At 38.9% G+C, this 25,137-nt stretch overlaps 1 protein-coding gene across 2 annotated transcripts; it reads left to right on the forward strand.

Annotated features, from left to right (window-relative positions):
- The first annotated feature begins 16,834 nt into the window (after positions 1–16,834).
- LOC119430613 (profilin-2) lies at positions 16,835–22,335 on the forward strand. 2 transcript variants are annotated; one of them, XM_037698049.1, is made up of 3 exons: positions 16,835–17,156; positions 19,195–19,387; positions 21,848–22,335. In XM_037698049.1, exons 1-3 carry the CDS (start codon positions 17,028–17,030, stop codon positions 21,943–21,945), a joined length of 420 nt encoding a protein of 139 aa, XP_037553977.1. In that variant the 5' UTR covers positions 16,835–17,027; the 3' UTR covers positions 21,946–22,335. The 2 variants fall into 2 exon arrangements, with proteins under 2 accessions (XP_037553977.1, XP_037553976.1); XM_037698048.1 differs by lacking the exon at positions 21,848–22,335 and adding an exon at positions 21,434–21,618.
- Positions 22,336–25,137: the final 2,802 nt, after the last annotated feature.

Raw genomic sequence — 25,137 nt, forward strand, 5'->3', positions numbered from 1 at the left:
ATAGATAGATAGATAGATAGATAGATAGATAGATAGATAGATAGATAAAAAAATTCTATATCTATCTATCTATGTATAAAACTTGTTACTTATAATCCAATGTCATTCAGTCAGGTCATCTGGATTGTTTCTTTTTTTGCTGAAATGTTTCGCCCTTTATCCAAAGGACTTTGTTAGTCCAAGGAACTATGTGAGTGTGCTGCTTGTGGGACTGAGTTTGTTTGTGGCTCCTCTGACTGATGAAGTCCTTTGGATGAAACTTCAACAAAAATAAGAAATCATACAGATGACCTGACTGAACAATGTTGGATTTTTTTAACCTGGATTATTGACCATGAACTTTGATTGCATATAATCATTTTTTGCCTGTTTACGTAAACATACACAATGAAGAAGACAAACTTAAGCCTTTCAAGTCTGTTTACATACAGGTCCTTCTCAAAAAATTAGCATATTGTGATAAAGGTCATTATTTTCCATAATGTAATGATAAAAATGAAATGTTCTTGTCTTTCAGATTCATTGCACACCAACTGAAATATTTCAGGTCTTTAATTGTTTTAATACTGATGATTATGGCATACAGCTCATGAAAACCCAAAATGCCTGTCCCAAAAAATTAGCATATTTCATCCCACCAAGTGTTTTTAATACAAAAAACGCCAACCTTCAAATAATCATGTTCAGTTATGCACTCAATACTTGGTCGGGAATCCTTTTGCATGAATGACTGCTTCAATGTGGCGTGGCATGGAGGCAATCAGCCTGTGGCACTGCTGAGGTGTTATGGAGGCCCAGGATGCTTCGATAACGGCCTTAAGCTCATCCAGAGTGTTGGGTCTTGCGTCTCTCAACTTTCTCTTCACAATATCCCACAGGTTCTCTATGGGGTTCAGGTCAGGAGAGTTGGCAGGCCAATTGAGCACAGTAATACCATGGTCAGTAAACCATTTACCAGTGGTTTTGGCACTGTGAGCAGGTGCCAGGTCGTGCTGAAAAATGAAATCTTCATCTCCATAAAGCTTTTCAGCAGATGGAAGCATGAAGTGCTCCAAAATCTCCTGATAGCTAGCTGCATTGACCCTGCCCTTGATAAAACACAGTGGACCAACACCAGCAGATGACATGACACCCCAGACCATCACTGACTGTGGGTGCTTCACACTGGACTTCTGGCATTTTGGCATTTTCTTCTCCCCAGTCTTCCTCCAGACTCTGGCACCTTGATTTCCGAATGACATGCAAAATTTGCTTTCATCGAAAAAAGTACTTTGGACCACTGAGCAGAGCAACAGTCCAGTGCTGCTTCTCTGTAGCCCAGGTCAGGCACTTCTGCCGCTGTTTCTGGTTCAAAAGTGGCTTGACCTGGGGAATGCGGCACCTGTAGCCCATTTCCTGCACACGCCTGTGCACGATGGCTCTGGATGTTTCTACTCCAGACTCAGTCCACTGCTTCCGCAGGTCCCCCAAGGTCTGGAATTGGCCCTTCTCCACAATCCTCCTCAGGGTCCGGTCACCTCTTCTCATTGTGCAGCGTTTTCTGCCACACTTTTCCCTTCCCACAGACTTCCCACTGAGGTGCCTTGATACAGCACGCTGGGAACAGCCTATTCGTTCAGCAATTTCTTTCTGTGTCTTACCCTCTTGCTTGAGGGTGTCAATGATGGCCTTCTGGACAGCAGTCAGGTCGGCAGTCTTACCCATGATTGCAGTTTTGAGTAATGAACAAGGCTGGGAGTTTTTAAAAGCCTCAGGAATCTTTTGCAGGTGTTTAGAGTTACGCCGTTGATTCAGATGGTTAGGTTAATAGCTTGTTTAGAGAACCTTTTCATGATATGCTAATTTTTTGGGACAGGCATTTTGGGTTTTCATGAGCTGTATGCCATAATCATCAGTATTAAAACAATTAAAGACCTGAAATATTTCAGTTGGTGTGCAATGAATCTGAAATATATGAAAGTTTCATTTTTATCATTACATTATGGAAAATAATGACTTTTATTACAATATGCTAATTTTTTGAGAAGGACCTGTATGGCTCCATTAAATGATTTGCAAACTATACAAAACAAAAGCACACACACACACACATTTACAGTGTGAATGAAATTGCTGTTCCCTTCAGCCTCAGTTCTCCTGAGTCTCCAACAGTATATATATTTTTTAATTCGTCATGTCTTTGAGCTGCAATCGCTTGCAGCCATAGAAACAATGTTAGTAAATAAAAGAGGAAAAGTAAAGGGCCACACATGTTGGAGCCTCACCCCCATCCTCCCATCACTCAAATGTTCACCTCGGGCAAAAATATGCATGTTTTCTGTGCGAGCTAGTACATTTGAAAGTACAGTCAAATCAGCGACAGCCTCGGGGGGTATGAGCTAGAAGAGCAAATAGTTGTAAAATATCTGCATTGAGTTATGTGACGTATGAGAGTTATGAAGCCAGTAATTATGGACAATTAAAATATTCAGTATTTGTAACATAAATGTCATCTAAAGTCAAAAATGAAATCACGACACGAGAATCGGAACAATTTTTAACTACGTTCCCTCATAACTTGATTCAATCACCTTTGACCTTCCTCTGCTGTTTAAACTGGCATCTTTTAATCTACTCATTGTATCGCATGCCTTGACAGGGATTATACTGTCTCAGAGGCCAGCAGGGCCACTGAGGGTGAGAGGTCACAGCGTTTGGCACAAGCAAACAAAACGAGTACATTGTGATCAGAAGACAGATGTAAAGATCGGACGTAACAGTAGGAGTTCGTGTCTCTCCCCTCTGAGTCACATTTAGGTCAAAGAGACACCCCTGAAAGTTGACGCGGTTTGGATTTTGTTTTTAATAAAACATATGAATGAACTTGTGAAAATAGGTCGCTCTCACATGGGACTGTAGAGGAGCTTTTAAAATTCTTTAGTGTAAAAGACCAGCTTTCTAAATCCTGGCCGAGCCACATATTTTCTTCTGTTACATAAATGGATTCTGGAACTGGCTCTCAAACTGTTTATCCAGTACAGACTCAGTGCTAATTTGTCCAATCCTTAAAATTTACCCCCACCCCACTTAAATACCCAAAAGATGCAGAAAAGGGTACAGTCAGGCTGTATGTAACCTTGTAACGATCTGGTGGTGGTTGAACCCAAAACACAAGGAGGACTCATGTCTAAAAGTAAAAGTTATTTAATAAAAAATAAACACAGCAGGGCTGATGTGGCAGCAGCAACAACAACTTCCATGAACCATGAGAGAAAACTAACTGAGCCAAAACCAGGACGTGGTGCAGAACAGGTACCAGGAACATGGAGCCTTCATGAGACAATGCCCAGATAGCAAGGAACAGGAGACGCAGACTTATATACATACACTAAGGACAGACAAATGACAAACAGCTGGGAGAGACAACAGGTGGTGGCAGAAGCTAATTACATGAGGGTGCAATAGCTGGAACAGACCACAAGAGGGAGACACACACAAGGAACTGAGTCAAACACAAGGATCAGGAAAGGAAGTAAAGACAAGATAAATGCAAAGAAAACAGACAAAAAGGACATATAAACAGACAAAAAGGACATATTATGTCAGATTGTTTGCAGATTTATTAAAATGCTGCATCCTTTCTCATCACTGGGGAGTGACCCAGTTATGTTATCAATTTCTCCAACATTTTTTTCCAACATGAAATCATAACTCATTGATCAAAACCTTAGAAAATTAGCAGATCATGCATATTTATGCTAATGGCTGCTTCAAAATCATGAGTTTTATGGATAACTTTCTAAACTTAGCGTACTAACATGCTATAAATTTAAATTACGGTAGTTTAAATTTTGGTGACTGCTAACGTATTTACTCCCTGAGGTTCCCAGCTTGATAGCTCTATTGATTTTATTACTTCGCTCAGCTAACGAACTGATAATTTAGCAGTTCAGCTTCTTATTTTGATCAAACCTGTTTCCATATTTTTTCCTTTATGCATAAACATTGTTTTTTCTTTAAATAATTACTTTTAAATTTGTTTGTAGAGCAACTATTGCTTATGTTAAGTTTGGTGCATTGCTGAGCATATCCATGACTTATAAAAGCTAGTTTGGGTTGAAATAATTAATGTAAAAATTATACTCCATAACCAAAAGTTAAATATGTCTTTATTTTGGCTAAATAAAATAATGTTTTGCTTATCAATTTAACAATAAGATCTTTTTTTTTTAACAACCTGCAGATATCTGTTTAATTTGACGTTGTGGCCTCTGCTGATGCCATTTCACTTTTTTGTTGCCCCATAAATAGTGAGTGACGCACATCAGTGTTAGTTTTAATGCTGTTGAACTTTTAGCAAGGGCTTGGAAAAGTTTAACAATAGTTTTCTAAACAGTGAAAAACAGGCTAGAAGTGATTTTTTTTTTTTCAAAGAGTTAAAAAGAAAAAAGAAAATCCATAAATTCATCCAAAAATTCAGTTCAGTTCATGTTTACTTAGATAAACGTAGTTTACATTTAAATTAAGGGGAAGTCCCAGCATTTATTGACGATTTGCATTAAAATAAACCAGTTTTGTTGAAAGGTTGATAGTTTTGAGAAAACTTTCCCCACCTTCCTGTTTTATCTTTGAAAAGTTTTGTCACTGACTGAAAAGTTTCGGGGCTTTATATGTTTTTTTTTTTCTCTGTTGTTTTGAAGAGGTTTTTGCCACCAAGGCCTCAGTGCCATAGAATACCTGCACTGCAGTGAAAGTTTTCAACCACTAGAGGTCACCAAATAGCAGTGAAACAAATACTGCACAGAGTGCTTATCTAACTCTTTGTATCCATGTAAACATTACATTGTTCTTACTGTGTGTGAAAGGACGGTTTAATAAAATGAATAAAACATCACTAATATTAAAAAAGAAAAAAGTCACCAGCTATGGCAAAACTTTACATCCTGTATGTAAACATTGTGCGTAATTTGAGCCCTTCAACTCACTTCAGACCTCTCCTTTATGCAAATGCGTCAACTGCTGTAAAAATTCCTGGAAATATGCACAGAAGCATTGTCTTTTCCTTTAAACTGTTGCAGGATATTATTATTATTATAATTATTATTATTGTTGTTGTTGTTATTATTATGTGATGGACTTGTGACCTGTCCAGGGTGTTTGTCCCCTTCCTCTCGTCCAGTGAGAGGGCACCAGTGACCCCTGCAACCCAAAGTGGAAGAAGCAGGTAAAAGATAATGGATGGATGGATGTTGTTGTTATGTTGTTGTTATTTTAAGAAAGGACTGAAGACCTTTTTATTTGAAATATTTTATAGTGTTTAAAGGTATTTTTAATCCTGCTGTTTTTAGTATTTTTTAGTTTAAAAATGTTTTAGTCCTATTTTTAGTCTATGTTTTATTATCTCTAGATGTTTTAAATTGTAGCATTTTGAAATTGCAAAATGTAAAGTGCAGTACAAATTGAATAAATTATATTATTATTATTATTATCATTATCATCATCATTATAATCATCATAATCATAATCATCATTATTTGTACATAATATGCATTTTATTGAACTTTTTTTTTATGTACCATAAAAAGTGTTCCTGAAGCTAGGTTCTGTAACTCAAGCCCAAAATGTTTCACATTAAAAAGCTGCGGCCTCATTCTTCAAGCATTACTTAGTTATGGTGATATTTCTTTATCTTTTTTATGTGGAAATGTGACTTGTTTCTTTTATGTAACTGAGAAGTTTAAACATGTATTTGCAAAGTTATAACACTAAGTTTTCATGTGAGGCTGCAGGAAAATGTGTGTATAACTATTGAAACATACAGAATTGTAAAACCAAACCTCCAAATATTACAACGGTATCTGCCATTTTTTAATCATTACCCTTGCAAATGCCAGGCACTCTTTTAAATAGACTTTTGCATAGGTTGTGTGTGGGAGTGTGCGTAAAAAGTGAGTTGTGGTTTGCAAATAGGTGTGTAGGTTTGACTGAAGCTACATTTTTATTAGCGGGTGTGGTGGTCAAAGGACTCGTCAGGTGATGACTCAGTGCATCTGAGGCAGAAGTCATCTTTAAAAAATCAGCATCAGGTCAGGATTCTCAGACCAGTCAGAGGTGCCACAAGCTACACATCAAAGCTCACTTGAAACTTTGAGCTTGTTTGTTATCAACTACAAGTTGCTTTTTCCTCAAAAAAGCAAGGACAGCAAGGAAATTTGTTGAAGAAGCTGGAAAAGAGCTGGAAGAGCTAAAAGAAACTAAACACTAGCTAAAAGTTGAAAGAAGCGAACAGCAAAACTGCAGCCGGAAACTAAAAGTAAAACAGGTCTAACTAAAAGTAACTCAACTGTAGCTATAAGTCAGAAGAAGCAAAAGGCTAGATAAAAGCTCAAAGTAAAGTTTTGATAAAGGTATCAAAAAGCTATATAGAAGCCAAAAGTTGCAAGTAGCTAGCTAAAAGTTGCAAAATGCTAACTAAACGCTAAAATCATTAAAGGAAGCTAGTCATACAACCATCCATCCATTATCTTCTGCTTGGTCCGAAGTCGGGTCGCGGGGGCAGCAGCTTGAACAGGGAGACCCAGACATCTCTTTCCACAGTCACCTCTTCCAGCTCTTCTGGGGGGGACCCCAAGGCATTCCCAGGCCAACTGAGAGACATATAGTCTCTCCAGCATGTCTTGGATCTTCCCCGAGGTCTCCTCCCAGTCGGACATGCCCGAAGCACCTCCCTAGGGAGGCGCCCAGGGAGCATCCTTACCAGAGTTTGTGACCATAGGTGAAGGTAGTAATGTAGACCAACTGGTAAACAGAGAGCTTTGCCTTACAGCTCAGCTCTCTCTTTACCACAACAGACCAGTACAGAGTCAGCAATACTGCAGACGCTGCACCAATCCGTCTGTCAATCTCACGCTCCATTCTTCCCTCACTTGTGAACAAAACTCCGAGATACTTGAACTCTTCCATTTGAGACAGAACCTCACCCTCGACCTGAAGAGAGGAATCCACCCTTTTCCGACTGAGGACCATGGCCTCAGATTTGGAGGTGTTGATTCTCATCCCAGCCACAGCCACTTCACACTCAGCTGCGAACCGCTCCAGTGAGAGCTGGAGATCAGGGCACGATGACGTCAACAGGACCACATCATCTCTCAGTCTTTAAGTCTCGCTTGAAGACCCACTTCTATTCGCTTGCCTTTAACACGGTGTGATTTGTTTTGGTCCGGTCTGTTCTCTACTCTGTTGGCCATTTTAGTTAGCTTCTGCTGCTATTTGTATCTGTATTTCTATTTTATGTTTTCCTGTCTGCTGTGCATGTTTGTTTCTTTTGTACAGCACTTTGGTTGACCTTGTTGCTGTTTTAAGTGCTATATAAATAAATTGGTATGGTATGGTATGGTCACGGTGGCGCAACTGGTAGAGCTGCTGCCTCTCAGCGAACAGGTCCCTGGTTCAAACCCAGGTCCAGGTGCCTTCTGGGTGGAGTTTGCATGTTCTCTCCGTGCATGCGTGGGTTTTCTCCGGGTACTCCGGTTTCCTCCCACAGACCAAAAACATGCATGTTAGGCTGATTGGTAACTCTAAATTGTCCCTAGGTGTGAGTGACAGAGTGAATGGTTGTTTGTCTCGTTTGTCTCTATGTGGCCCTGTGATGGACTTGCGACCCGTCCAGGGTGTCCCCCGCCCCTCGCACAGTGATTGCTGGACATGGGCACCAGCGACCCCCGTGACCCAAAATGGAATAAACGGGTAAAGAAAATGGATGGATGGATGGGTATGGTATGGTATGGTATGGTATGGTATGGTATCTGCAAAGAGCAGAGATGGAATCCTGAGGTCATAGAACCAGAATCCCTCCGCCAGCTGGTTGCACCGAGAAGTTCTGTCCATAAAAGTATTGAACAGAATCGGTGACAACAGGCAGCCCTGGTGGAGTCCAACTCTCACCCTGAAGGGGTCCAACTAACTACCGGCAATGCGAATCAAACTTTTACACCGCTTGTATAGGGACCAAACATCCCATAACAACGGCAGTGTTTCCCCTACCATTATACAAGTGGGGTGCCCCACCCCATCAACAGAAATGAGCACCCCGCTTACCAAACCAAACTTGCCCCCACCCGGCACTGACATAGCACTAAGCAAAATACAGGCGCTCTAGCTAAAAAGCTAAAGGCACCTCTTCCCTCAGACTCCAGAAGAATGCTAACTCAAAGCAAACTAAAAAGCCATAACAATAAAAGTAGCTAAATGCTTACCAAAAGCTTAAAGACTACTTAGAAGTTAAAACTAGAAAATTGCTCACTAGAACCTAAAATTAGCAAATAACTAGCAAAGAGTAACCAAACAGTAGCTTAGCACATAAACAGAGGCAGCATGCTGAAACAGATCTCAAAGTGAACATTTTCTTTCAAAGGTTTTGAAGGAAGAGATCTTAAGGAACATATTTGTAAACAAAATAAACATTTTGAAAAGTATAAAAGTTACAAAACTCAAAAGTCAGAGCACCCATCTTCTAAATATGCTAACATGTATTACTAAGTATTATTAAGTACTTAGAATGACAAAATTATAGAAAAACAATCTGAAAAACAGGATAAAAATGGTGTGAATGCTGAATCATCATTCACCTAAATAAGTCCTCAGTGGTGCTTTAGCTTTAGTGGCCAGGATGTTATTTACTGTTTTATTAAAATCTTGCAAAAAGTCCACACAAGACTAAACAGACTGAATTCAAAATGTCAGATTTCGTCCATCCAGTTAAAAATAAAACACCTGAACTATGCAAGTGTTGCAGGTTGTGTGCAATCAGCTTCTTTTGCAACCTTTCAATGTAGGGAAATTTAAAAAAAAACACATCTGAGACACTTTACTGTGGTTTTAACACACACACACACAAAAAAAAAATATATATCCCTTATAATATGCTCAACTTCCTGTGTAAAAACCTCAAAATTTAGATGTGGAATTAAACTATTTCCTAAGCACGTAGAATTGTCATAAAGAAACTTTGCCCCATCAAAAGTTAATGCAGCGCAACGAAGAATTACTTTTTGTGTTTGCTGCAGGAAGCCATTTTTAAAAACTGAGCTGCGTTGAGCTTTTTAGGCTGAATGTTGGAGGAATTAGGCAAGTTTAAACGAAAAATTATAAAAGGAGACATCACCATCTACAGAAACCTTTATCTAAATGAAACCGTGTCTTTTATTTGTTAACTTAAAAAGTGGCCGCATGTTGTCTGAGTGACTACTTTAATCCTTTGTGTAAATAAATCAGAGATTAGCCGCAGGCTAACTTTGATCTGCAGTCTGCTGGTATGTTGATGGTGTAAAACTCAAAGTGATAAAATATAATAACTATAATTCACTTAAACAAACCACCAGAAGACATGACAGATATAAATACATCATTATGAATCAAAAGGAATCATTAAAAATAATCATTAAAACTGATTTATTACATTTATTCCTAGATTATTTTGTCAGACATTTCTCAAGCTCTAGCTTGCTTTGACCAAAACTATTGTTCATTAAGAAGTGACTGCGTGTTTTTAAACTTAGAACAAGTAAATGTGCTACATTTTTCTAACAGGGAAACTGCAGAACTTGTTAACATGAATAAAACTTTTTCCAGATTTCAAGTCTTATTGAGAATCCACCGCTTGTACAACATAGAAAGTGTAACATGTGCACAAAAATGTCCTTTCAGACTAATAATCACTTCTTCCTTCTCTATGAATCCTGACTATTCATGGGTTCACAACACTGGGCCTTTATGCTCAGTCTGTACATTATCATACTGAACGTAGGCCTGCGTGTGCGCCTGCATACCCTGCAGGACTGCAACAATGTCCTTCTGAACACTTAAACATGGATCACACTTAAACCCGATGTTTCTGTCAAGAGTAGAATATTACAACTTTTACAACTATGTTGAAACACGAGGACTTAAATTAATATCTGTCTTTTTTATCAACCATAAAATAGATTTTTAAAAGGTGTGCAAAGCAAATGTTTTTTTCTTGCAGACCAAAGGATAAACATAAAAACTAAAAAAGGCCTAGTATTAATTGAAGAGGTGCATTATGCCGGAGTTTTAAAGTAAAGCCCACTGAGTAACACTTGGCGTGTTGTGAATGAGTCATGCATTACTTCCTGAAAGTCTCAGCAACTTTATAAAAACTTTAAAATAAATTTTGTTCAGTGTCTGAAAAAATAATGCCCTTTGTGTGTTTTATCGTTTTAATATTTTAGGTCATTTGGTTGTAGCTGCTGTGTTGATTTGGGTTTATTTAGATTACCAGTACTTTCTGCGAGTTACATTAAATCTTAGCCAGTAGTTTATGACATATTTTGCTAACAGACAGACAAAGGTAAAAACTTTATTGTCTGACTTTGCCTTCAGTCAGCCAGTGATAGCTTCAAACTTTACAGAGCGGAGCTGCAGCTGAGACACAGAGCACAAAACTTATTGGAGTTAAAGGTAAAAGAATCCAGTATTGTTGATTGTCATGTTCTGTTAATTTGCTAAACTATAAATGAAATAAGTAAAAAATGGTAACTGTAACCAATTCATGGCTTCTTCCCTATATGTGTCGCATGTGAGGCCCTCTGACCGCACCATCGCTATTCAAATCCAAACCTGCCCTCTGGGAGCTGATGTAAACTCACCTCTCCTGTGTGTGTGGAACCGTGAGTCCAGAGCATTTGCATACCCACATTTTACCATCTTGTGCGAATGAGAAAAGCTGGGTGTGTGCTGTTCAGGCTCAGTTTGCATGTGTGTGTATGACGTCATCGTCCTCCTCAGATGGGCGAAGCGCCTAAAGACTGACTCACTTTGTGTCCAACACAAGCTCAGAGTCCCTCTGCCGCTGATCTGTTTCAGAGGTCAAAGGTTACTGTCGCAGTGCCACCTATTGTCACGCAAAAAAACCTTTTGAAATTTTCCAACTTTTCTCTGATCTGAAGCGTCGAAGCTCCATCTTCTTTACTGCTCATCTGCACCCAGGCTGCTCCAGCAAAGAATGACCAAATATGTCGACTTTGTATAATAACACACATCACATATTAGCTTTAAAAACATATCGTCCCATAACCTTTTACTTAAAGTTACTTTGAGATTTAAAACAAAGGTTAAAAACCTAAAAACAATGTAAAGTTGTAGTTAAGGCTCAAATTTCAAAAAGCAAATAATCTCATCCAACATAGTAAAAAACTTTTTGTTTTGTTTTGTTTTGACTGCTGAGAGGCTTTCTTCTTCTTCTTCTTTGGGCTTTTCCCTCTTCAGGGGTCGCCAGTCATCCTCCTCCATCTCTCTCTGTCCTCTGCATCCTCTGTCCTCACTCTATCTATCTCCATGTCCTCTCTAACTGTATCCATATATCTCATCTTTGTCTTTAGCAGCTGCATTTCTATAGCATCCTTCTACCAGTATACCCACTGTCCCTCCTCTGGACATGTCCAAACCATCTCAGTCTGGTCTCTCTAACTTTATATCCCAGTTGTTCAACCTGTGCTGTACCTCTGATGATCTCAATCCTAATATTATCCATCCTTGTTACTCCTAAGGAGAACCTCAACATCTTCATTTCTGCCACTTCCAGTTCTTTCTCCTGTCTTTTTGTCAATGCCACTGTCTCCAGACCATGCAACATAGCTGGTCTCACTACTGTCTTATAAGCTTTTCCTTTGACATTTGCCGACACTCTTTTGTCACAAATCACTCCTGAAACTTTTCTCCATCCACTCCATCCTGCCTGGACTCTCTTTTTCACCTATTTACCACACTCACTATTTTCCTGGACAGTGGACCCCAAGTACTTTTTCATTCAACCTTTATTTACACAGGTTAGTCTCAATGAGTCTTGAGGAGGACTTGAAGTCCTGTACCTTTGTGACCTCTGCTTCTTGTTCCACCAGCCTCCCTCTCATTCACACACATGCACGTTCTTACTACGGCTGACTTTCCTTCCTTTTCTTTCAAGTGCATACCTCCACCTCTCCAAGTTCTCTTCCACCTGTTCCCTGTTCTCACCACAGATCATAATGTCATCTGCAAACATCATAGTCCATGTGGATTCCTGCCTGACATCATACAACACTTCCAGTCTGATCAAGAAAGCTCATCAGAAACTTTACTTCCTCAAGCAGCTGAGCTGGACTGGGAAGCTCAGTCCTCACCTCCTCTTACAGGTGTGCAGTGGAGAGCATCCTGTGCTCCAGCATCAATGTGTGGCATGGAGGCTGCACAGCTACAAAAAAAAAGCTTTGCAGAGAGTGGTGAAAGCTGCACAGAAGACTGTTGGAGTCAGCCTCCCCCTCCAGATGCAGGAAGAGGGCCACCTGCATCACGATGGACCCCACTCACCCAGCACACACACTTTTTGCCCCGCTCCCCTCAGGATGAGGAGCATTAAGTGTGGAACCACTAGACTGAGGAACAGCTTCTACCCTGAAGCTGTTAGACTTATGAATCTCTAAGCAGAATAATCACTGTGAAACTCACATCATGTTGCTGCTGATCTGTTTCATGTTACTGTGTTCATTCGTATTCATCTGCTCTCACAGACTCATGTTCGTGCTGCTGTTCGGTGTATTGTTTTTATGCTATTAGTGCTTACTCTTTTTTAGTTAACATTTTTCTTAGTTCATATCTTTGATCTTATTACTGTTTTTCTTTCACATTTTAATATGTATGATGTAACTGGGACCCTGCTTACACAATTCTGTTCCAAATGTACCACATGTTGTGAATGACAAATAAAGAATCTTGAATCTTGAATCTGTTAGTCGGTCCATCGCCAGAGCAAATGAAGCTATCTGTCACTCCTACAGCACATCTCACCATTGTTCTGCTGTCCTCATACATGTCCTGTATCAGTCTAACATACTTCTCTGCCACTCCAAATGTCCTCATGCAATACCACACCTCCTCCCTCGGCAACTGGTCATACGCTTTTTTCTAGTGGAAAAGCCTTGGAACCGTGCAGAGGCAAGTCGAACCATTCCATACAGGTGCTAGTGGAAAAGGGTCATAATTCAACCTTAAGGCACATCACCCTATCTGACACGTATTTCACCTCTACTACATTCATTGCCAACTCCTCCTTCAGGACCACTCCTACTCCATTTCTTTTTCTATCCACACCATGGTAAAACAGTTTGAACCCTGCTCCAATGCTGTGAGTCTTGCTGCACTTCCACTTGGTCTCTTGGACACATAAAACATCTACCTTCCTTCTCTGCATCATGTCAGCCAGCTCTCTACCGTTGCCTGTCATTATCCCCACATTATGTGTTGCAACCCTCAGTCCTACATTCTTGACTTTCCTCTTCTCCCTCTGTCTCCTGACACATTTCCCTCCTCATGGTCTTCGACTGAGAGGTCTACTGCTGAGAGGCTTTACGTGAGTAAAAAATAAATTGTTCTCTTTTTTCTGCTGCGACGCAGGACAAAGAGAGAACTAGTCATGAATAAATGATTTTGACCCGTTGTGGTGAAAAATGGTCTGAGTTGGTTTTGGCTGCAGAACCACCTGCAGAATATTTAAGGTGATCATGAAGGTTGATGTTTTCAGATTAGGTTTAAATAATTTTTACTATCTGTGACTTGGCAGAAAGTGACCCACAATTTGCTGTGGTAGTCGCTGAGGCTACTCTCCAACACATGTTGGGATTGCAGATTACAGTACTGTTTAAAGTTATTTGCTTTTAACTATTAGGAATAGGTTCTGTATGTCTGTCTGTTAGCAAAATATAGAGGAATTTTAATTAATTTGTCAAGAAATATTAATCTGTCATACATATATAATTGATTAGCTTTGGAGCTAACCCAATTTAAAATGGCTGCTATAGCCAACTGATATTACAAAAAAACAACAACAACAACTATATTAATCCAGTCATTTTGTTGTTGTTGCCCAAAAGTGAGTGTGAAACCATAATAAAATTAGCCAAAATTTCACACACACACAAAGGAAGGGTGGGGGTGGGGGGGTGTCCAAGTTTACCTTTTGACTAACTTGAATATTTGAGGATTAGAAGCAAACATTTACATAAATTAATAAAAAAAGGATATCTCTACTGGGAAAATCTGGAGCTGTTTTTGTGTGTTCGTAACTTTGGTGACATTTGATCATAAGCAAGCATCGGCTTTAACTGAAGGGTTTTGTTCTTCGGTCACGAGACACGAAAGTAAACAAGACAAGGCTATTAATGGCTTCCAAACAATGACACTACAGCCGAAACAGTCCATTCATTCAATCTTTATTTGTACAGGTTAGTCTCATTGAGTCACGAGGACTCGCTTAAAAGAGAGACCTGTAGTTCAGTGTCCTCTAAACCTGGATGTTTTGAATGTGTGGAGATGTTAAAAAAAATGGGAAAAGTTTGAGAAGCTGTTTTAAAAACAACAAACTAACCACTTTGCTCAAAATGAAGCTTTTACTGAAGAAAACAAGTTAGCTCTGCTGGAGCTGCATGACTCATTTGCAGTCTGAGCACTGGAGCTGCAAGTCCAACCATTTTGACTCAGCACAGGTTCAAAACCCAGGTGACCATGGAAACGGCCACCAGCCAATGATCAGTATCAGGGTGTGTCTGCCTGACGGACAGGTTCAGTCCCTCGGATTAGGTCAATGAATAACTTGCCAAACACTTTCTGCAGACAGAAGCAGGAAGACGTTTCTGAAGGACAAATCTGTCAAGTTTAAAGGTTTTAGGAGTTGTGCAAAAATCCCTAAAAGTCAAAAACAAAACGTTTATGCAAATGAGTAATTTACGGGCAAAGCTTGCGTGTGTGTGTATTTGGAAATGACTTTGCAGTTATGTCTGCTTAAATTCACATTTCCATGTTTTTGATCCACTCAACTTGAATTCAGTCTATAGATAGTGTAGTTTGGTTATGAAAGTCACAAACTACCGGTAATGATTTTTGTTTGCTTTAATTGATAAGATTTGAACAATGTCCATATTCATATATCCGTATCATGTCTCGGATCTTATTACTGTTTTTTTTGTGTTTTTTTTACAATTTGTATTTTTGTTGGATGTAACTGGGACCCTATGTACATAGTTTCGTTCCACCACATGAACCACATGTGATGTGAATGACAATAAAAAATCCTTGAATCTGTGTATTTTAAAATAAGCACATCAAACTTTTCAAAATATGAGATCTTGGAATAAACAATGGACACGCAGCACATTTCCAGGATAAAGATACTAAACAACTGCAGTTTTCAACTCGTCCGAAAACAAACCAGGCGACAAAGGAGAGGGAAAAACTAGACCATAAGAGTCATGTGGTTTCCTTATTAATGGTTTCCATGGAGTAAATATAAACAGACACACAGGCCTGCTCGTTTGATAATGTCCTGAAGTAAATGGTTTGATTTGATAACTTACATTTATGAAATGTCCGACACTGACATCAGCAGGTGTGTGTGTGTGTGTGTGTGTGTTAGATCATTTTAATGTAGCATGTAAATTAAATGTACCATACAATCAGAAATACCAAAGTGGCACAAACGCATATACCTAAATATCTTTGAGGATCGTGAAGAAGCTTTAAACTCCACATATGCAGATTTGTTTTTATTGAACACTATATATGAGGTGTTTCCAAGGGAACATCCCAGTTTAAAATGAGCAAAGACAAAAACAGGTTGAAACTAACATTTACTTTAACTTTCTTTTCAATGGAAGACACTTTTGATCAGGTTATGGCCTCGTTCTAAACATTCAAACACAAATGAAAGAACTACTCAAGTAAAAAAAAACTCTCCACCCCTGGCGTTGTTTTTTAAGTGCAGTATTATAAAATGTTGGTTAATTTGTCCAAAGTGCACCATGGGTTTATATAAATGATAAATTATCTACTGGTGTTTTTTTTTCATTCTGTGTTTTAATTAGGGTGCTTTTCTACAGACATCTGCATTGATTGTGTCCATGTCTGTGTGGTGACTGCGTTGTAATTGAATGATTTAAGGTCTAGCACAAGCAGGGCTGGACTTTCCAAAAGGCTTTACAGGGCGGTAGCCCAAACCTCCAAGCTTTAGTGAGTCCCAAAATACAGTTGTTTTTGATGAACTGATCTTTTTCAAATGCCTTATTCTACTTATTTCCCAAAAAATGTGCAAGACTCACATCACTGGAATGCGTTGTAATTTATTCAAGCCTCACTTAACAACCACTTGGTTTATGGTTGGACAAATGCTTCAAACCTTTTACCGTTTCAAAGTCAAGATAGTACTATTATTAGTTTTACTTAATGACTTTAGTCTGTCTGAAATGCCAATAAAAGTAAAAGTACACATCACGGTGCCAAGCCAGTCAATTTGATACAAAATTTATGGGGGTAAACATTGCAGTTTGGGCTGCATTAAAGTTGATAGAAAAGCAAGACCCTGCCTTTCTAGGCTGTCCCCATTCTATATGACAAGAAATCTGGAAATCAATCTGTCCATACCCAGAATTGTAATCTGTAAGTGTTAAATAAATAATGTCCATAGGGCCCAGGAAGTATCTTCAGTTTAGGAGCCCACATCCACCTAGATCCTGCACTGAGCACAAGCGCTTGTGGAACAAATTAAACCTTGTGGCTTGGTATAAAAAATGTAATGAAATGTATTTTAAAAGCCTGGAATTTAAACAACGCTTTCATTAAAAATGGTATTTAAAATGCATGATGAGAATGAAGTTTTTAGAGGAAGCAAAAAGGCTGGGGTACTTGAAGAAATAGTCTGTGGAGTTTATTTCATTGGAAATCAACGGTGGTATTCCTCCGCCGCGTAGTTTTTTGTGGAGTAAGGAAGCATGACGAACAACAACTCAGGCGGAGGGATATAGTCAGGACTACACCCAAGCTCCTGTCTGATCGCAGCGGCTTCTCTTCGTTGCTTGGACCAGAAGAAAGCCGGGACGTAACGGAACCGGGGAGCTTTGCTTGCTGGAGACTCGTTAGCCACCGATAAACACAGCTTTTCCTCATTTTAGAGACGATTGTGGTTTAACTGTACTTTATCCCACCCTAGCACTAATATCACTAACATGTCCTGGCAAAGCTACGTGGACAACCTGATGGCTGATGGCAGCTGCCAGGACGCAGCCATTGTTGGGTACGCAGACGCTAAATACGTCTGGGCATCGTTTGCCGGCGGTATCTTTACCAACATGACGGTTAGTATGCTATTTGTTTCGGTATATGTAGCTTGGAAAAGGTGGAAATGTACATTTTGCATGGTTGTACGTTTATCTGCATAGCCAGGCCTTGTTGAATGAGTGCGGTACACATGGCATCCGGTGGTCAGACACACACACATGCAGGCGTGGAATGTATTTTTAATCAGCATTTAATATTGTCTGTAATTGCTGTGGAATATTGACTTTTAAATTTATATTTCGGTGAACAAAAATGTAATTTACTCAATGTAGCCCCAAGCTATTGATTTAAGCGCTCAGTGGACTAAAGCTAAAACCGCTAACAGTTTAGCGGCGCTAACTAGCGTGTGATACCGGTGTTGTGTCGAAAAACGCACTCCCACCGTTGAAGCTCTCACCCCCTTCCCCACGAAAGGGAAGCGCGTGTGAAAATCCGTAAAATGCTTCAAGGACAAGTGTCACTGATTTACGTTCTTCAGCACTGTATAATTTTTTTTTTTGTTTTGGGAGTGTACAAGGTGCTCCTTATATCAGGCTAGGCTGCTAGAATTTTCCAAGGGTGCCTTTTTCAGCAAAACACCTGCCTACGTAGCTGAGGCGTGATCAAGCTCGGGATTCATTTCTAACGGAATTGTTTTCTAACTGAATATATTGGCTGTATTGGATATTCATAGTTTAATTGTCAGTCGCCAGTATTTTTGAAGATTTATACCACGTTAGCACCATTTAGCTTACTTCTGGCTGGCTCCAGTGTCTGACGTGTTGTCGTACTGGGGTCTTTTTCTCCTGGTCCGCTTCTATGAAATCACGCCGTCACAACCGCCCCTTTTCTTCAAAATGGCGGATACACTCTCAGTTTTTCTTTATATAATTTTTGTCCATTAAAGCTGAACAAAAACGTTAATCGTTATCATTGTTGCAGCGAAACACTGTTGACTATTGTTTATGGCTTAATCGAGTGTATTTTATTAAAATAAGTTTCCTAAAGCTAACCGGTCAACTGCGGCAATTTTTTTTTTGAGCCTCCATTTTCTTTTTTGTTCTAAGCAAATGTATATAAAAAAAAAGAAATGCAAGGTCACTATTTACAAAATAATTATCTAGTTTTTCTGAGGCCTTGTGTATAAATAAATTCATTGAGCCATCCATGTCCGCGTTTTGTTCAGGCTTCTCTTGGGAGTGTCCGTAATAAACCGAGGTGTTTTCCTTGAGTAATCGCGTGATGTTGCATCAAAATGTTTGGGGGGAGGTTTCGGCTAAATGCATTAATTTTGGAGGACTGAGCCGACAATTTGACAACGTTTATGAAAATTCGCAAAGTGAAAACAGTTTTATGAATTAAGTTTTTTTTTAAGTAAGGGAAAAGAAGCCGTTAGCCAGCGAGGCCTGTGCATTTAGCATCCCTGCTAATCCAAGCAGTAAAATTCCTGCTTGAAAGTTTTCATGTTTGTTAAGAGGTGCTAGCTAACCTATCAGGTTTCTGAGCATTGTGTTCCTGCAGTTGGGTTTCTGAGATTTCAGGACATTGGTGGACAGAAATTCTCTAAGCTAATGCATTTAGTTAGATCTATGGTGTAGTTTTCTAATTTGTCATAATGACAAATTGCTTAAAGTGTGGCTTGTTTTTATCTCTAATCATGAACAGTGTATCCTGTTCTCAGGTTTTTATGTTTTTGACTTTACCCTTTAAATACATACTCTGTGTGTTTTTTAAGTATTTTTGTATACTGAATATTTGAAAGAAAAAAAAATGCAAACTACTACAAACTACATACTTGTATTTTAATGCCACTTCATTGTGTTGTGAAGTGGACAACTAAGTCTAGGGTGGTGCAGCTGATTGTCTGCTTTAGCGTAGCTGTTTGTTGACATATTTTTACTTAAGTTTTACTATTGAGTTGCAGTTGAATTAAATATCCAAAGTATTAAAGCAAATTATCCAGATGAGTGCAGCTGCATATCTTTTAACTGTCAAATTTCAAATGAGAATCATAAATCTGTCTTCCTGAATGTGTGAAAAACCAATTTAACTGTTTTATTTCCTGCATTCTTTCAGCCTGGTGAAATCGACGTATTAATAGGAAAGGAGCGGGAGACATTCTTCACCAATGGGCTGACCTTAGGCAGTAAAAAGTGCTCAGTAATCAGAGACAGCCTCCTAGTTGACGGTGACTGGACAATGGACATGCGGACAAAGAGTCAAGCAGGGGAGCCAACATACAATATTTCTTTAGGCAAAGCAGTCAAAGGTGAGCACTTTCATTTCTTTTTAAATTTTTAATGTAATGGCTTCAGTTGCTTGGATATAGTCCCTTTACTTGATCTGTTCTAGCTGATGTGTTGTGACTGCATGTTGTACAGGTGTTAAAAGCACCTTTCCTCAATATATGTTTAAAAAAATCTGTGGGTAACTGGATGTTGCCTTTTTAGCACTTGATTCCAGTGGAGAAATGAGGAATGAGTAGGGTTGAGTGTCAAATGTATATGTAACTGTTTAAGAAGCATAAAATGCAACAAAATAATCATTGAGCTAGTAGTGCAGTTATATTCAATGTAAACAATTTAGTGACTTGTTTTACAGTCCAGTTCAAATGCTTTTTGTTAGCAATATCAAAAAAGCATTTAATATCCTTCGGATTAAGGCTAAACCACCTTTACTTCAAAAAGTGAAATATTTGTCTGAAATGATTTTGGTTCACACTGACATGGTTACTTAAATTTTTTTTTGATTTGTCCATTTGAGTTTGACAAGAACTTTTTTTTTAAGTATTTCAAATCCAAATTATAATGATGCCTTTCATTTGAAAATCAATTTAAAGTTGGAATGGTTGGCCAAAACAAAGCAAACGTGATTGAAACACTAGTTTGGACCACACCCCTTTTGTATTATTGTCAGTGCCCTAAGGGAATTTTTGAGCAGTTAAAGCAATAGGTATTTTATTTAAGATAAGTTTTTTTATGTTTTAAGAGTGGTCTGTAGTCTACTTTTTTATTGACACTGTGTAAGATCATTTGAGCCTATTCTTCTTATTATTTTTACAATCCTGTACATTGCTCCTAAACTTTCTTGAGCATAAGCAGAGGCCAGTCAGTTTGGTTGTGCCAGTTCTTTTAATGTGTGCACGAGCCTCTGTGCTCTGTTACTTACAGGTGAGGCTACAAGGACGAACTGGTTCCCGTTTTCTACATACTGGCCTGAATCTGTGGCCCAGGATTTCCTTTAAACTTTTCTGAACTGCATGTGTTTGTCCCTCTTAATTTACACACTCTCTCCTACTGTCTCTAAACTACAAGTCTGTCCCCCTGCACATGTTGTTGGGCGCTTTAAGGGTTCTCACATGTATTGAGGAGAGGTACCCCAAGCATGCTTGTGCACGTGTTTCTTTAGTTTGGTTTGTCAGAACCTTTGCTTTTTATTCTTCTTTGCTGCTGGCATGTTGTGTAATACATATTCCTGAAGAACCTGTTCTGTGCTCAACCTGTTTGTAAAGAAACCCCCAGGCAAGGCTTTTATGGCTTTACTAAACAAATCATTACAAGTTATCTTGTGGTTTGAAGCTGATGCCTGAACAAAATAATCATTTACTAAAACAAATGAATCATTAACCACCTCTAGATACCATTACTTGCTCATCTCTTGTCAAGTCCTTCATACAACTGTTAAACTGAGTACATTTAATCTTTCTCAGAGTACAAGAAGGCTTGAGGTATATTTCAGAACAAGCTTAAATCTTGTTAAACATTACAAATTGGCTTACGTTTAGCAGTGATCCTCAGTTTGGCTAGAATAAGCAGGTAGAACACGGCTGTCATAATTGCAAAAGAAATGACACATTTGACAAATCTACACTGGCTGTTTGAGACACTGCTGGCTTGTGCAGCTGCCTGTGAGAGGAGTGTAAATTGGCAGATTACAGCAGTGCAACACACTTTATTTTTATTTTTTAATTGGTATGCTGTCAAATCAATCGGTTTACTCAACTGAGTTAAAAAAACACAACTAAAACTTACAGCTTTACTTCTAATACTAACAAGTGTCAACTTAATTAGGTTTGCACTTATTATCTGTTACCTTGTTGGGCTCACACTGCTTTATTTGAACGTTCTTCATCACCAGCAGCTCTGATAAGAAAAAGGTTTTGACCCACAGCATTCAGACTCAAAGCTCTGCTCCTTTGTCATTATCTTTTTGTGTCCGTCTTGTCCTGTCTGCTGCTCTGTGGCTGTGTGCTTTTCTCTTCACTTGTGATTTCCACACTCCTTCTAAATGTTCCTTCTGTCTCTTTTTCTTTCAGTCTTGGTCTTGGTAATGGGAAAAGAAGGGGTCCATGGAGGCGGATTGAATAAGAAGGCATACTCGATGGCAAAATACTTGAGGGATTCAGGGTTTTAGTTAGACGTAGTAAATGTGGTGTAGTAGAGGAAGAGGAAAAAAAATTAAAAGGAAAACAAAAACTTAAAAAAAAAAAAAAAAAACTCAGAAAAATGGACTAAAAAGTTGCTGTCAAACCCACGTTTCTTCTCTCCCCCCCAGGCAAACCCAATAAATAACATCCCAGGAGCATTTCTTAATAATGCAGGGTCCGGACTCTGCCCCAACAATGTAGCCCACGTTTAGCTAAGACAGAAGAAAATGTTTCATTGTTCATCCCTGCTGTTGTCATTCATTTATTTTTAATTTTTAATTTTTGTCCTTTTGTGTACTCCAGCATTGGTTTTTGTCATGGGGAAGGAAGGTATCCATGGAGGGCAGCTCAACAAGAAAGCTTATGTGATGGCTGAGTACCTGAGGAAGTCCGGATACTAAAGCAACCTGTACCCAGCTAGCAGCTCACCCTTACCACCTTGTTGCATTTCACACCACTTCCAGTCCTAGCATAGTTTATATTATTTTTTCTTTTCCTACCCTACCTTTCTCCTCATTTATCCTTTTGTTGACATGTTCCCCTGAACCTTCACCCCACCTGCTTTATGTAATCTTCTATCTCCTTTAAAGAACTCTTTAAGTTGATCCATTGCAAAAATGAGCATGTTGCTAAACAGGGTGTCGTGACAAATCTGTACTCAAGACCAGCAAAACGTATATTCTGGCAGAAAACACAAATCCATGGAAGCTATAGCGCCAATTTTTGTAGTAGAAATCCCTTGCTGCTTTTTTTTTTTTTTTTTTTTAATGGTACCTTTTCCCAAACCCCCCCCCCAGGCGCAATCATGCGCACTCCCTCCTTGAGCAGCCCATGCCTTTGGAGCACTTGAGCTCTTAACAAAACTAGTCATGTCTTCCTTTATTTCCTCCATTTCCAGGAGGGGAGACTGCATATCTAGGACCACTGTCATTTCTGACGGATCCCCCCCCCCCACAATTTATTTTTTATTTTTTAGTATATTGTTTTCCCTGAATTGTTGGCAAAAATCTGACACTATACTTCTTTCTTTGAGGTCTTTCAATAAACAAACACTACCACCCCCTCCCTCTTGAGTCACTGTACTGTCCTGAAAACGACTTTATAAAAGGAGGGCTTGTCTGTGCGAGGGACCAGTTCAGTTGGCCATCATAAACCAGCTTTGCTCGCGTTGGTGTCACTCACAAGCTGATGGTCTGTCTTCTAGCATTACAACCTCCCGCACTACACAAAATCCATGGACATTCCACAGTAACGCTGACTCAGGCATTTGTTTAGTTTTGCCATGTAATGTTAATTTCCCCCCCTTTTCTTTAAAGGCTGTCATTTATTTGGACAGTAGATGTCCCAACTTGTAGCCATCTGGAGTGTGTTCGGTTAGATTTTATTTCTTTATATAGGACCAAGTGTAGTTGCAGCTCGGGTGTTTACAAGTGCTCTGAATCATGTGAGGGATCACCATTTTTTTTTTTTTCCTGTTTTTGTTTTTCTGACGAAGGAATCGGTAACAAGAAGGTAATACTGCAGGCAAATTCTCTTATCTTCAGGTATGGGTGGAAGAACCTGAATATAATTCTTGTTTTTGTTTGCATTGTACAAACCCGTGCTGTGTTAGCTACACGACTGTGGAATAAATTTGCCTTTTTATTCTAGTCATTGAGCTTTGGGGTATCCCTCGGTCTGTCCATGCTCAGTACTGCTAAAGGCAATGTCCAATTGACTAAAAACTTAACTTTTAAAAGTAGAAATGACACTCAATGGGAGATGGTAGTTGGAACAAAGATGCTCATGGTTGTCTTGTTGAAACTTAACTACAGAACCTGTGTATCCTGTGCCATAATGTAGAGATCTGTTTGATGGATTTTACCCACTGCTGGCTAAGAAGTCATTTCATCGGCACTTTTTGTCTTTTGTAGCTTCAGCTCCACTGTTTAGGCCTTGTGGGATATGTGTACTCCATTTAAAACACTGTTTAAAAGTCCTCTGCTGATCTGTTTATTTCCTTTCCTCACCACTTTTTTTTTTTTCTTTTTCTTCTTACATCTGGGATACAGTCTTTAATGCATCTGTCATATGCATAAACCAAGAAATGCCATAAATTGATTTATCACCTTGTTTACAAACAGATCAAATAAATTTATTCCAACCAGACGAATGGTTAATGTCTGTTCTTTACCAGAGTCTCTCTAAGGTTTTTCATGTTAGGGTGTCTTCTGATTTGTGGCTATTTTAAGATCTGTGCCTCTTACATTTTTAAATTGGCTGACTGCTCTAACTGCTTATAAGCAGATCGTCCCCCATCGCAGAGTGAAAAGGGAGAATTGGAGATGCCCTCCGTTCGCCGTCATATGTTGTGAACACAATAACTTGAAAAATAAGTGAGATACCGACCTTCATTTTGGTGTATGGCTGCAGCTAGGTGGCAAGAAAGATTATCAAAAATTGTTGCCATGCCAAAATTCAAGATGGCCACCACCATGTACTGTACAAACCCTTTATTTAACCAGGCAAATCTCAATGTGGTCAGATCTCTGCAAGTGGAGGCCAGAGTGCAGCCAACATGCATGTTTTGTGACTGAGGAAACCAGTGCCTGACAAACACGAGAACATCCAAACTATACAGAAATGACTTCCGTCCAACCTGAGGATTGAACTCTGTACCTTCTTGCTGTGAGGCAACAGCACGATTCACTGATCCACTGTGTTGCCAAACATACCGGTATGCGTTAACCGGCCACCTTTTAAAGTTTAGGTAACATTTATGGAAAACTCTTAAGATCGAGCTATTTCATTCACATGTAACAAAACTACCGTATTTAAACAGAATTTTTAATGTATACTGTAGTTACTACCCAGTATAAAGCTTTTATCATAAAGGGCCTTGCTCAAGTTTCCAGATTGGAGCAAAGATGTCTTAAATCGTCTTAAAATGTTTAAGAGCAAAGATGTAGTTGTTGAAACTAAGTGCATCTGGAAAATGATCCAGGATTACCTTCTGTTTTTTTTTTTTTCCTGAAATGTACAAAGTAAAGAATTAATCTCTACCAACCAGAGCAGTTTTAGTCATTACTAATAAAATGCTGCTTCAAGCTACAAATCAGACGTGCACACCCATACATGAATGAGCAGTTCTCAGGTGATTAAAATAATAAAAAGGAAATGGGTACTAGAAAAATATCTTTTTACACTAATTCCAGAAAAAAAGTTAACCCTTGCTGCCTTGTTTGTTTGCACACAAAAAGCCTTTATTTAAAAAAAAAAAAAAAAAAGTGACGGGGGAAAATACAGGTCCTAAAAAAATTAGCATGTTGTGATGGTCATTATTTTCCATAATGTAATGATAAAAATGAAACTTTCATATATTTCAGATTCATTGCACACCAACTGAAATATTTCAGGTCTTATATTGTTTTAATACTGATGATTATGGCATACAGCTCATGAAAACCCAAAATGCCTGTCCCAAAAAATTAGCATATCATGAAAAGGTTCTCTAAACAAGCTATTAACCTAACCATCTGAATCAACGACGTAACTCTAACCACCTGCAAAAGATTGCTGAGGCTTTTAAAAACTCCCAGCCTTGTTCATTACTC

Source organism: Nematolebias whitei, chromosome 3 (genome assembly GCF_014905685.2).
Source record: "Nematolebias whitei isolate Nwh7 chromosome 3, NemWhi1, whole genome shotgun sequence".
NCBI lineage: Eukaryota > Metazoa > Chordata > Actinopteri > Cyprinodontiformes > Rivulidae > Nematolebias > Nematolebias whitei.

Bases quoted from the DNA above. Each gene is read 5' to 3' on its own strand.
- LOC119430613 (XM_037698049.1), top strand. From the start codon at position 17,028: ATGTCCTGGCAAAGCTACGTGGACAACCTGATGGCTGATGGCAGCTGC. The intron at 17,157-19,194 runs GTTAGTATGCTA...GCATTCTTTCAG, and splicing joins GTATCTTTACCAACATGACG to CCTGGTGAAATCGACGTATT. The intron at 19,388-21,847 runs GTGAGCACTTTC...TGTGTACTCCAG, and splicing joins TTTAGGCAAAGCAGTCAAAG to CATTGGTTTTTGTCATGGGG.